Raw genomic sequence first — 14,478 nt, 5'->3', positions numbered from 1 at the left:
AGAACTTCTGTGTTACACTGACCAGGTTGTCATCCAGTCTGCAGTCGCCTTTCTCCCCCTTATGTCCGTCCATACCCTGACCCACATAGAGCAAAATTAATCTCATATTGTTTACATATTTTTCACTGATTGCATATCAAAAATTATGTTTGCTGTCAATTCTTACAGCAGGTCCAGACAGTCCCATCTCCCCCTTCTCTCCTCTCTCTCCAGGAGGTCCTGTCTCACCCATGTCTCCTTTAGGTCCCTGAAGGCAAAAAGTCACATTCAGCACAGTGAGTAGTAGATGAAAAGATATATATATATATATCCCACACACACGCACGCACGCACGCACGCACGCACGCACGCACGCACGCACGCACACACACACACACACACACACATACACACACACACACACACACACACACACACACACACACACACACACACACACACACACACACACACACACACACACACACACATATATCTATTCACAAATGATAGCATCTGTCAGTAGACAAATTTGTGTGTAATTTTTGCCTCTTTGTAGCCATACCTTCTCCCCATCAACTCCTGCTGGCCCCGGTAAACCAAGCTCACCCTGACAGGAGACAAAGAGTAGAAAATATGTGCTGTAACAACACTGCAAAAAGCTGCATTTATTCATCAAATCTCATCATTAGCTGATAGCAGTGCAAAAGTTGGCTAATGAGGGTTCAGAATATTCACAAGCCCTTACCTTTTCCCCTGGAGGGCCTGGGGGCCCAGGTGGTCCAGGTGGGCCCTGGTGCACAAACAGAAAGAAAGAAATTGAGGAAATGATGTAGATATATACCCAGATAAACTCCATAACGTGTCTAATCTTACACTGAATTACACTTTATTCATCTTGCACCTTCAATAACCTGTCCAGTGGAAACCTGTTAATATCATAAACTTTTAGTTTCACACCTAGCAGGCATGAGGCAACATTAGTAATTGTTAGGGTTTGTGTCCGTGTCCCCCTAATGTATACCAGTCCAATATTCATCCTCATTTTAGTTCTGTTTTGCTCTCTACCAACTCCTGAGAAAAATATTTGGCTATTTAACAGCTGAATGCTCCACTATGTTCACCAGCTAGTCATGAACTTTGTCTGTCTGCCGTTCAGTACTGGACAAGAAGCTTACATGCAATTCATCAAAGCTTTTTGTTTTGAAATGGCTGCGGGGCATAAATCCAAAACAGTGAGCTGAAATAAGTTATAAAGCTCCGTAGAGCTGAGCGAATCTGCAGATTGTTTTATTACTATATTATATGGATCGGTTTAATTAGTTTGTCACATAGACACATTGTATATAGTATACAGGGCTGTTTATGCTCAGTGTTTATCACAATGGTGCAAAAACTGGGAACTCACAGAATTTCATCATAAGGTCTGAACCTCAGCCAACTCAAAACAATACGACTAGGCTGATGGATTTCACAATGCGGTTATGACAGTAAACAAAGCCGATGCCTTGTTTTGTTCACTCTGTTCGCTGATCACAACCAACTTGAAGCAATTTTATTGTACATCACTTATAAAACAGCAATGAATGTGGTTTGTGCTACACAATAGACTGGCATCATTTTCCATTCTGTTGATTGTTTTAATGCAGGGAGACTTTTGAACAAAAGGAGGAGAAACTAAATATTCATGGAACTTTATGCAACACTAACTATGGATAAAAACTAGAATTCACATGCATGCCATATCCATCCCATGCAATCTTCTATGATGGTTGAGGAATGACAGCTCCCTTAAATCACACTCCTTAATCACTATATCCACTTGTTACTTCTCCCTCTAAAGTTTTCAGCCATCTTGAAGTAATAAAAAAGGAAACCACGTTGCTTCCCGGAGGTGTACCTGCTGCTTTCCAATTTCTAACTTTTTGTTTGTCCTCCATTAAAGCCATGGCAACCAAAAGTGTGTTTACATGTTTACAAACAACTATTTGATGTGAGATATTCCATCATTGGAAAGTGAACTCATGCAAATAATTATACAAAAAGACATAAAGAAAATGATAGTAACAAACAAACAATTTCAGCATGTTTTTAAACCATTAAAAGTCATCATCACCTAAAATTTCTCCGCAGATGAAACCAATGCAGCTTTTCACACAAACAAGTGAATGGATCATAACACAAGTTGGGTGGCCAATGAGCATTCCCGGTCCGTGGATATAACTCTAGCTGAGACCTTGCGTGTGTGATCTGGTGCCAACAGATCCGTGTTGGCAAGATGTGTCCGATAAGATCTCATGTCCATGTTTTCACCGACTCCTTTGTAACTATCCCATGCTGCTGTCTACAGTGTTGCATGCAGGAGCCCATTTCAGAACTGGTCCACGGGGACCTGGTTCATAGTAGTTTTTAATCAAATACACACTTCACTGCAGAGATAGACATCTGTTATTAGCATGTAGCATGGTACATAGTAGAATCAAAGGGTTTTGTGTATGAAGAGAGGGATGTGAAACTGAGACTCTGGAGGGTATGAGTGCTTACTCTCCAATGCATTCCCTCTGTGCATCAACTGAGTTATGTGGAGCCACACAAGTACGTTGACAAAAAACACCATGCTGTCCTATAGCAAGTTAAAGCCATGTATCTTGTGAAGCACATAGCATGAATACACAGTCAGAGCAATGTAACAAAGGCTGTTGATTTTTCTGCATGATTAAGCAGGTTTCTTTAGGCTATATGTTATCTGATAGAACAGCACAGCTGAACTGTATTTGCTGGGGCTGCACGTTTCATCCCACATGAATACACAAGAAAGTCTGGTAGACTAGTAAACGAAAGACATTCAGTAATTCTTTTTAGATGTGGCCTCTAGAGTGACATCTAATACATTTGAAGTAAGGAGTTCTACAAAACCATTGACAAAGACAAACAGATCCACTGTTTGAGGCAGGTGGGAGAAGGAGCGGACACAAACAGACTATGTGTATGCAAGTCTTTGTGTGTCTATGCATTATTGTAGGTGTTAGTTACTGTCCACAACACCAAAACCATGCAGAGACAACAGCTGATTACCGAAACACTGATGGTCTCGATAGCCTGTCAAGAAGAAATGGCAACATTTTCAGTTTTGTCAAGAAAACTATTTTCTGGGTTTGTTTAAGTTCGGCTTGATTTCTAACTTGGGATCCAATAATAAATTCCCTATGGAATTTATGGTGCAACCATAAATCCGGCCTCTCTCACACTGAGTTATTACTCACCTGGAAAGCATCTAGAAGCTTCCCATTGAAGTCAATGATGTCTGAGGAGCCTTCGGCACCTTTTTCTCCAGGATAACCCTGAGGTAGATACAGGAAGAATGAGCTAAATATTCATAAACACCTAAAGATGATAACAACTAAATGTTGTAATGTAGAATAACTCAATTATTATAGAGATTTAACCCTATGTGATACACATACCATGGGTCCCTGTGGTCCTTGCTCTCCAATTTCCCCTTTGTCTCCCTGTTTGATACACATATACATACACATAGTATTATGGTGAAACACTCTGAGACAACCAGTAGTTAATTTATTATTTTTTTGATTTTTTCTGGCATAGATGCCTTTATTTAGCAGTAGACAGACAGGAAACATGGGAGAGAGAGGGGGGTGTGACATGCAGCAAAGGACCTCTGACCGGGTTTCGAACCGGGGTCGGCTGCGTATATGGCATGCGCTCTAACCACTCAACCACTTGCGCGTCAGTTAATATTTTTTATGTGTAATAGAAATATTATCACCAAGAAAAACGAATTATTTATTCATCTACTGCTAAATGTACCTTAAGTCCTGGGAGTCCATCCATGCCTCTCTCTCCTTTTTCTCCAAAACCTGGCTCGCCCTATTCAACACAAAATAAAATACAAGTCAAAATACACATTTCAGATAATCAGCATGCAAGACTTGATAACCAAAGAGTAAAGCTCATCTGTACCTTTGACCCTGGAGGACCCTGTAGTCCTTGATAGCCTGGATGACCATCTTCTCCCTGTCAGTTCATAACAGTTCAATAAAAGGTCAAATGTGCTACAAGATTGACAAAGTGATTGAATTTTTTGATGGAGACAAGAAGTAGGAGATATAGTTAAGTCATGGCTAATAATCCATTAACAATCTTACCGGCTTTCCAGGCAACCCTTGCTGTCCCTGAAGCAGAATTATATATATTGTTACTATAATTGTCTACACAAAGACAAATGATCAACTCCAGCTAGAAATAATATGACACTTAGATGGTTTGAGATTTAAAACAACAACAACAAAAAAGGATTTGAATTGTACTCACATCAGAGCCATCACGGCCTGGAAAACCCTGAGGAGGACACAGGAGAAAATCAGTCATGTACTCATTTGCAGTAAACCAGCTTTAAAGACTGTGCAGAATGGCCACTAGATGTCAGTGTTGAATCAGGAAAAACCCGACCATGGACATACAACATCCATTCTGAGAGGGAGTGTGTGATGTTGGGTGACAAGTTAAAGGAACATTTTAATCAAAGAGTAATGACTGCAGATGCTTCCCTGCAGGGCATGAGGGGGTCAATAAATGGGAAATTTAGAGACTTGGAGATTCTATGGAAGCCCAAAATGAAAGAAAAGACCCCTAATGTTGGTTTTTCCTTTAAATTTGATCCATATTTGATAAAATATATTTGATAGTATTTATTTGATATTTGATTATGGAGCCCTGGCCAGGATTCATAACCGTATGCTGAGCAATAAGCCACAGCGCCCCCTAATACAAACAGTGATAGAGTATTCCATGTCTCCTTTTTGGCATCTGTCCATTAGTGATTTGGCTCATTTGGGTAAACAGACCTATCGGGTGTGTTTGTGAGGACCAGGTGGACGTGCGCTCTGAGCAACTAAACATCTGTTATGAAGTCATCCATGGCAGATACAGCTGTAGCCCTCCATCTCTCTCTCAATTGCTGTTTCATACACAGATACACACACTCTCTGCTATCAAGTAGTTGTGTTTACTTGATCACTCAATGCACTGTAATAAATGCAGGTTATTGGCCTTCCGCTCTGTCCCATATTTTACAATAACGAGTTGAAGCTACTAAGATGTTTCCCAGCTGGTTTTCTTCCTCCTGCTCTCCAACTGCACATACAAACTGTCATTCTGATCTCCTCTGCTGCTATATGGTCCTCTTTTATTCCTATCCACAGTTGCTCCAGCAGCCTTTTAACCTCTCTTTTCACCCCTCTTACCTCCTCTTCGTCTTTTGATCTTCCTCCACAGCAGCGTGAAACAAATCACCGTTGCAAATAATTTTCAGTTCACATTTTTCAGTGCAGAATCGCATGGATGAGGAGCAGTTCAGATGTCAGATACATTTCCAATTACATTTCAACACTTATGAATTTTCTTAAATATTATTCTGAACTTACATATGTTGAAGAACAGCAAATAGAGAGATTATTGAGCTGTACTTCTTTGCACTTTACATTTATAAACGACAAGGGTTTGAGGACACCCACACAGACAGGCCTGCTCACTTTCTCCTGCTCAACCTTTTCTACTCTCAGACATCTGCCCACAACATGCAGCGGCTCTTAGCGCCACTCTGCTTTGTTTTGCCGTTTTTGGTTTTGCAATGCCTTTAATCAACTGGGAAAAACATTTGAGATTCACTAGGTTAAAGGACGGGCCCCTTCACTTCAACCCGTCTGTTTTGAGTCATATTGTGAGCTACGCTGGCTTTCTCTTTTGTCAGTTCTGCATAAAATCACCCACTCTGAAACCAACATATTTCACTTGAATCCCTTTGCTGTCCTGTGCCAGTTGAGGGTAACAGAGCATTCATTCCCTCACTTGAATAAACAAAAATTACCTTCATAGCCTCCTTCTCTCTTCTATCCTACAACCACAGCTTTAAGCTACCGCTGCATATGAACTAAACTCTGGGAAGCAGAACGTTAATCTTGAGAAACGTAAACTGCCTGAGGCGAGCAGCACAACTATTGTTTTGTGAGGCAAACTGCCCATGAACTCGCCACAGTGCCATATCTGTTTCAGGGGTGCACAGCGACACAATCATGGTAGGAGGGTGGGAGAATGGGGGTGTGTTGCAGAGCTTTGTGGCCGCTGTCTTACACAAAACAGATGAGGCCAGGAGTAAAGTTGCTATTCTGGGAGCTTTTAGGTAAGCCGCAGCTCACTGGCAAACCCGGAAGAATGAGAATATGGGTTCACTGCAATTTAACCCTAGCCCGTGGACCCTTTCCCCCTTTATACATGTGTATGACACACACACACACACACACACACACACACACACACACACACACACACACACACACACACACACACACACACACACACACACACACACACACACACACACACACACACACACACACACACAGAAACACAATTTGCATTCTGTCACACCCTTGCGGTTGAACTATACCAGGTCAACACAACTGGGGTGACAGCAGCCCCTGATGACAGAGGTGTTTTAAGTGACTGCATTCTTTATGGTGCAACCTCAGTTAGAGGGTGAGGAAAAGGGGGTGAGTGAGAGATGACGAGAACAACAGCAACTATGAGGAGTGTGTGTGTGTGTGTGTGTGTGTGTGTGTGTGTGTGTGTGTGTGTGTGTGTGTGTGTGTGTGTGTGTGTGTGTGTGTGTGTGTGTGTGTGTGTGTATGCATGGGTGCATTGTTTTCTATAGTGGGTGTGAATTTGTTACTGTGACATAATGAACAGAGGGTCTTACTGGCTCTCCAGCAGGACCACGGGGCCCATCTTTGCCGGTGTTCCCAGGGGGGCCTCTGGGGCCAGGGGGACCAGGGGGACCGGGAGGACCAGCGGGTCCGGCCTGGCCTTGGTCACCCTGAAGAGAAAAACAGATGAATGATTTTTTTCATTCGTATAGAAGAAAAACGTCTTTAACAGCCTGCAGGCAACATTAATCTATAAGTAAAAGTGAAATATCTGGCAGAAACCCTGATCATCTAACAACAGGTAGAAACAAATATTGTTTGTTGTTTGAGTTTGTTAACCCAAACAGTTGAGGCTGGGCCTGCTAGCATTAATTGATTGTTTGGCCACTTGGGGGCGGCAGAAACAAGCTATGATGACAACACTGACATATTTTCATCTTTTAGGGAGATATAACACATTGTTAGCAAACAATTGCATATTTACACATCCAACTTATATGGAGCAACACAATCTTTCATTTGGAGTTGGATTTCCAGTATGAGTCAGGTTGATATTTAGTCACAAACTGAAACACACCCATGCTAACACATGCACTCTCACATTAACTGAGAACAACATTCATGCTGAATTACATTTATTTTCCTTTTTTTCCGTTTATGCGTCTCAAAACAAAAACTGCGCTGTCACCTCATATTAAAGAACCTTTCATCACTGGATTTACATTTTACTGGAGTCACATCTCTCTCTGATGACTTCCAACCTCATGCATACTCCAAACAGAAACCATTAATGCCCTTAAAGTCTGGTTCACCACTAAGGGGGGATGTAAGAGCAGTGTTGTCTCTACAGTCAGATGGTGACACTTCCTCTACACCCTCTCATCTCTACAGACGTGGTGTATTATGGTTTGCTTTGTTGCGGCAAGCTGGTACAGCAGGCGCTTTCATGAAAATTATATTACCAAGGCCTTAGAGCAGACTAAAGCCTTCTTTCCTTGCGATGATAATTATGATGTCTCTATTAACTAAACTGTCACCAACACAGCTCTTCTATTCTCCTCATAATGAGAAGCACACATTTCTTGAGCTGCTCTAAAATGCGTGTGGTTCATCCTTCAAGATATGTCCCTGATTTAATAATTTGGATACTGTGGAACTTTTATACACACAATTTCACCTAATAGGTCATGTTAATTCAATTACGCAAGCGAGTACACATAGGAGAAATGATGAGAAACATGAAATCAATTAAAAACAACATGACTCAGAAATGGTGGGAAAAAAGGAAAAGGGGAAAAAGAAGGGAGATGTATGGCTTTTTGCAAATGCACCTGAATAAGAGTGGTGGGTTAAAGTGTTAAAACTGCACACATGCCTTAGTTGTTGTCTACCTTCAGAAAACGTCTCTGAAAGCTGCTGGACTGGTCTCCAGAGAGAAAGCCATGGTCATATCGGGGAAAGACCATCTGAGGTGCAAGACATGCAGAAAGGAAAAAAGCAGAAAGACAGAGAGGAAGGAAGTAGTGTAAAGAGAAGGAGAAAGGAGAGGAGAGGAAAAAGATAAATTAGTAGTGAAATCAGAAATACACTGTTAACTGTGATAGTCCAGAAGAGAGGAGGAGGAACAACTGCTGTGGGAAAAACAGATGAGTGTTCAGCGGCCTGTAAGCCATGACAGAAAGCTTAAAAGGAGTATTCTTCTTCAGTGACCACAGGGATAGTGACAGATCAGCAGCTTGGCAGAGAGAGGTGGTTGCTGGGAGGACTGAGAAACAGTTTGCTACGAGGGACAAACCTTGACTGTGAGAATCTGATTACTGTGCAGCCCTGCAAATGCGTTGGGCGAGCTCGGCAGACCCTGAAGAAAGGAAGCGACAAAGGGAAAGGTGAGCAACTTACCATCAATATAGTTGATAATGGGATAGATTAAAATAACCGCAAGACACAAGAGTAGATGTAAAAGTCCAGAGTCATTGCCCCCTGTGCCAGTTCACAAATTATATATTGGGTCTCCCATTCAAATATGTATTTAACGGTGTGTGTCTGTTCTATTTAACATCTTCCCATCTCTCCTTTTGCAACCAAACCAAACAGAGGTGGCGTGGCTCTTTCCAGCCAACAGACAGTAACTGTGACGACTGTCTGTCAAGCTGAAAGGAGTAAAGTTCGTCTGCTGCCAGACAGCGAGCCTAGCGCTGCCTCTCTGGTTGAGTTCCCTCCAAAAACACATAGAAGGGAGGGAAGGGTGGAGAAAAGATCTAAGACAGGAGGGAGGAGGAACAGCAGGAGGGCAGGAGGGAGAGTAAGAAGGAGAGATGCCCGTCTGCTCATGAGGTTTCTGTTAACAGGCTGCGGTGAGCGCTGGATAGCTGAGGTTTCTTTCCAATACCGCAAACCCCTCCTTCTTCTCTTTATGCCTTAACACCCCATTCTCTCCACTGTCACATTCACTCATTCACACAGTTCCCACCGTGGAGACCACATACATATACGATCCTTAAACATCTCAAAAGAGAATAAGTTGTTTCACAGTGAGCTTCCCCTATACCTCATTCTCATCAGACTATAAGCTGATACTAAGACAAACAGCCATTCAACCTCAGAGCCCAGTGTAACCATTGCCTTTTTGTAGCTGCTCTAGGAGAAGCAATAGAGGGCTTTGGCAAGGGATGAAACTACCATCATGGCTTTGTCTTTCAATACAGTCACCAGATGAACCTAAACAAGTGACATTCTCCTCTATATTGATTTGACAGTATGGAGACTGGGAACAATGGCTACCCACTTTGGTTTTTGCTTTGAAAAATGATGCAACACTACATTTGACCTTTAGACATGTTGTAAATGTTCTTGGTGCTTCTATAATGTCTGACTGATTATGTTTTAATGGCCTTGTTATCCTATGCTTGTAATCTGCCCACGAACCAGATCCGGCCTGAAGAAGGCACTGAAAATGATGGATTGACAGGAAGTTACAGGTTGACAGAGATTCATGGCTGCTTCCTGTTTTCACACATATACTCTTTCCATTTTAAAGAGTTAGGGGTGAAATAGTCCATGATGTTCAAATCAGAGATAGGTGATGAGTGAGCTTCTACATGGGGATGATCGCTCTGGCCTATGTTTTATCTACTCAGGCTCACTGGACACTGAGGAGCTTTGACTCTCAGCTGTTGTAGAAAAAAATCATTTAACATTTTATTTAGAAACCAACAGTTTTTCATTTGCTAACCTATCTCTGTATCTACGAAAAAATAACCCCAAGCCAAACCTCATTCACAACTACTGTAGTCTTAGGAGCTGAAGAGTTTGTTTTAAATCAAGCCTGTCTCTAAGCGATAGTCTGAGGTTTTTTGGCTGCAGACATATCCGAGGACATCAAAGCTCCAGAAGCTCTGTCCAAGTACAATATTTACCCTTTGGAAGAACTATGTAACCAAGAATGCCAAAAAGATTTAATTCTTGCACAAACTGTTACCTCAAAATGTAGAAGGATAGGCTGGGAAATCAAATGGCTTACGCCTTGATAGGAATCAGGAATTCTTATAATATTTCTGAACCGCATCATGAATACGGTTCCACTAGGCAGCCCTGTCAAATTTACACTCCATTTGTGCTCTGCTATATAACAAAAGCCATTCAGTTTCATTCCAATACTGTTATGCTAATATTGTCAGACTCCAGCTATGAGAAGATTTATACACAGTCATCTATTTCTAATTATTATTACAAATCTAGTCCTCTGAGGGATAAATGCTGAAGAATGTTTATAATGATAAAGACAGACAGTGAGTGGCAACGCAAGAAGTTTAAGCCTGTTATGAGGAGCATTTGCAGTTTTTATAAATACTGTATGATTGAATATGTTGAAAGTTAAAATGGTTGTGGTCATAATATGACAGAATGAAAGAACTGTTGTGCTCGACTCACAGTCTTTTCAGAGTATCGGGTGCCGACCAGAAAAAATCAAAGTAAACAAATAGAGATGTCAGCAGTCACAAATCACTGTATGTCATAACTTTAATAGGTGCACAGCAGCCCAAACAAACATACGCTGAGGAAAGCCTCGGGCTGAAACGTGTCCAAGTAATTGTAAGTGCTATTTGTTTCCTCATATGACAGTTCACTGCTAGAATGGAAATTATTGTTTGGATATTTTAGACTAAGAAATAATTTGTAAGGATAATTCAAGTTACACTTCATGTGTGTTACACATTTTGAACTAATTATTATGAATCAACTTGTAGCAGTTTTGTTGAGCTACACCCACTGAACTATTCATGAGCTCATGAATGAATAACTTATGTCATTTGGATATTTCATTTTTCAAGTATAATATGTTTAATGCGTGCAATTTGTTCTCCTAGTCTCTGCGATTTACCATCTTAGAGGAATCTGAGAAAATGTACAGAAAAAATGGAAGTGAACTTTGTGCTGAAATCTCAAACAAGGCATATATTACCTCAGTTGTTCATCCCAAATTTTATCTGCGTGTGACGAAGTGTTACTTTGACCTGATATTATATTCTAAACATAATAAGAAAGGAAAAATATTGAGAATTCGTGGGATACATTACTTCTTCAAAGAATCCAAACTGTTTAACATGTAAAGCACAGGGGGTTATTTTTAAACCACACTGAGATAATTACATGGATCTCGTGGTGGGTGGAATGATATCACATGAAAAGACAACAGTGACAACATGGACCAGATACAGAGTGAGGTTACACCATAATGTTAAAAAAACAGATTGGTGGAGAATAGATGGTAGCTTTGGCGAGCTGCCCCAACCATTAGGTTTGATGGTGACGTTTAAATATTTCCATCGTTCTTTAATATCATCATTTCTCATCTCTGGAGATTTGGAGATGTGGGCAACTCAAACCTCATCATAGGAACCGGACTATGTTGTTGGTGCAGTTGCTGGGGTAGCCTCAGAGGGTAAACACACTTTCTTTTGAATAATATTAAAAGACTTGCCATGAGTGTTGAAGGTTATATAGACAGACCAAAACTTGACCAAACTTTTTCATATGTTTCTACGCTTGCATGAGCACAATGTTCTCTCAGTTTGATAACAAGGAAATGATGAGTCATTTTTCAGATGTTTCCGAAAAAAAGACAATTTCTCTCTTCCTGGACTTTGATTTCCAGTTTGTGATTGTCTGTCTGTCTGTCTCTGTCTGGTCTGGATTTGAACTTCAGCCCTTTTCCTTTCTCTTTGAAATCTGCATATGCTCCCTGTGTATGCCTGCAGTCCTTAGTGCACTGAAAACTCAGTTGCCCAGAGATGTAAATTAGAAGAGTGTTTATATGTGTGTTTGTCTATTCATAGACTGGCAACCTGTCCAGCCAGTGCCTGTTATATATCCAAGTAACATTGTGACTGTAGTTAAGGAGGAACATTGCAGCCTTCCAGCATAGATATGCTGGTAGTTTTCTGATATTCTGTTATGGTCCAGTTTTACATATTTGGCTTTGAAAGTATGCTTAAAACTATCACAGTTTAGTTTCATAGCCTGACTACTATTGAAACAAATGCATTCAAGAAAATTGTTGTTTGTTTTCAGTTAAATTTTTGTTTGTATTTATCAAATAGTATTTGGGGTATTTTAATATGTTTAGGTCACCTGACTAAACATTTTGCACTGTAAGGTGTATTGTTTTTAGTTGATCTTTTATGTTAATGGTACTCAGTGTAATATGTTGTTCTGTATTGTATGTTTTTGTATGATGGTTTTATTATTATTACTATGATTTGTTGAATGTTGAATGTCTATCCTGCACTATGAGCTCAACAAGACAAGTTCCAACCAAGTTCAACCAAGAACAGATTTTTTTTCCTTTCAAAGTTGTGTAATTTAAAAAAATGTTTAGAGGCCCTGAAAGGTGAAAATATACAGTACACATAATAAAAAGAACAAAGCAACAATTCTGATAAGTAAACACAATTTTTTTTACCAGAGATATATCATATTATAATATATAATATGATTTCCTTGCTAATCTGTTTAATCATCTTGTGAACCCGGTAGATTTATTTTGGGAACCAACCCTTTGGTTGGGAAACACTTGGCTAAGGAAAAAAACACAGTTAAATGTTTTCAGCTGAATAAGATGTATTAAAGTGACAGCTTTTAAACTGTACATATAAAAGTAAAAAATATCTAATTTCAACTTCTCAGGCAAAGACAGAAATCATGACTTACCCTTGGCCCAATGTCTCCTTGGTCACCCTGGGAGAAAAACAGGAAAATAACAATTGTCAGCAGTTATTACCGCTGTATATGCATACAGAATTTGGCATGCAACAGAATACTGTAGAATAGCTGTGACAGACAGGCCTAAAGCAAATTCTTGTGAATGGGAAGGAAGCAACTCAGAGGTCATCTGTCCTCAACACCAGTTCAGGATATCAACATTTACCATGTAAATCATTTGATAAGCCAATTGGAATCATCTGACAGGAAAGGAAAAGCGGAAGTGCACATGATGAGGATTGTTGGTTGTCTGATGAGGATTTGGAGTTCATGCTCTCTTCGCAGAGCTACCAGCATGATTACATGAAGGGAGCCAATTTTCCAAACCTCAGCATCATCCGTCATTTGCAATCCCCGCTCATAAGACTGAGTGCTGTTTACAGCAGTTGCACTGCTCTTGTGGTCATGCTTATCTGGACAGTTTTCGCTCCAGTTACAAAAACACACACACACACACACACACACACACACACACACACACACACACGCACGCACGCACGCACGCACGCACACACACACACACACACACACACACACACACACACACACACACACACACACACACACACACACACACACACACACACACAACACAAAGCTACCCATCAGTGCGTACACAATTAACCACATGCACAAGCCTCCTCTGCCAGCTCTTGCAGTTCTTACGGTCACTAGCATCTTAGGCTGGGCAGAGGTTCACAGAGCGGGAAAACATCTGGCTATCATCGAGCCCTGCGGAAGGCCTGTAAACCTGTTTAGTGCCTTGACGTGAGAATGTGTGGCGACACATGAGCTCCTACATAACTACATGTAATCTATGGCTCGTTTGATGGGCGTGCAGTGAAGCAGTGAACGTGGGAGGGCGAGGAGAGAACACCTGTGCGGCTGTGTCTACATATGTGGGTTTTTTTTAAGCTGCCTGACAGAGAGAAATAAATCCATACAGTATATTGTCTTGTCTTGTTGAAATCCACACTGAAGCATACCTTATCTCCCTTGGGTCCGGCTGGTCCCTGTAGGTAAGAGGAGATAATTGGAGACACTTGGTCAAAATAAGTCAGTTATGATCTAAGCAACATACAGCACATAGCAATATATCTTCAATTGGCGTCCAGCAGGGAGCATTCAATCAAACAGTAAGGCAAGGCAGTAATACCAGTTAATGCAACTTTGCCGTTGAGACTGCTCAATCCGGAGTCACTTCTGCCTGAGAATATTTCACAACAAGAGGACCATATGATGTGAGCTTGCAGCAAATCTAGTTCAGCAACATTCCTCAAGAATCCCTTTTAAGATTTCTCTTTGTGAGATAAAAACTGTCTAAGATGGGGAGTGCTCCAAGACTAACTGAAAACACAGGTTTTCAAAGCAGGCCCGTGCACTCATGTACAGTATGTGAGACACTGTTGCACAGTCACACTGTGTGCTGGCATCATCTCATGAACACCAGGCCCACAGATGAGCTGATCTCTGACAGTTTGGCCTCATCCTTCTCTCTGACTGCCGGGCGGAGGCT

The 14,478-nt window shown here is 41.0% G+C and overlaps 1 protein-coding gene across 1 annotated transcript in view; it reads right to left on the bottom strand.

The window, feature by feature from the left end:
• Positions 1–14,478, bottom strand: part of col23a1a (collagen type XXIII alpha 1 chain a) — a 113,793-nt gene that overhangs the window by 3,638 nt on the left and 95,677 nt on the right. Inside the window, 15 exon segments of the mRNA XM_062426062.1 lie at positions 23–76; positions 167–247; positions 545–589; positions 728–772; positions 3,055–3,078; positions 3,243–3,320; positions 3,444–3,488; positions 3,808–3,867; positions 3,961–4,014; positions 4,146–4,172; positions 4,312–4,338; positions 6,755–6,871; positions 8,093–8,167; positions 12,912–12,938; positions 13,949–13,975. Of these exon segments, the coding sequence (XP_062282046.1) occupies positions 23–76; positions 167–247; positions 545–589; positions 728–772; positions 3,055–3,078; positions 3,243–3,320; positions 3,444–3,488; positions 3,808–3,867; positions 3,961–4,014; positions 4,146–4,172; positions 4,312–4,338; positions 6,755–6,871; positions 8,093–8,167; positions 12,912–12,938; positions 13,949–13,975 (786 nt within the window).

The sequence above is a fragment of the Scomber scombrus genome, chromosome 9 (genome assembly GCF_963691925.1).
Source record: "Scomber scombrus chromosome 9, fScoSco1.1, whole genome shotgun sequence".
NCBI lineage: Eukaryota > Metazoa > Chordata > Actinopteri > Scombriformes > Scombridae > Scomber > Scomber scombrus.
This window is presented reverse-complemented; position numbering and strand designations above follow the sequence as displayed.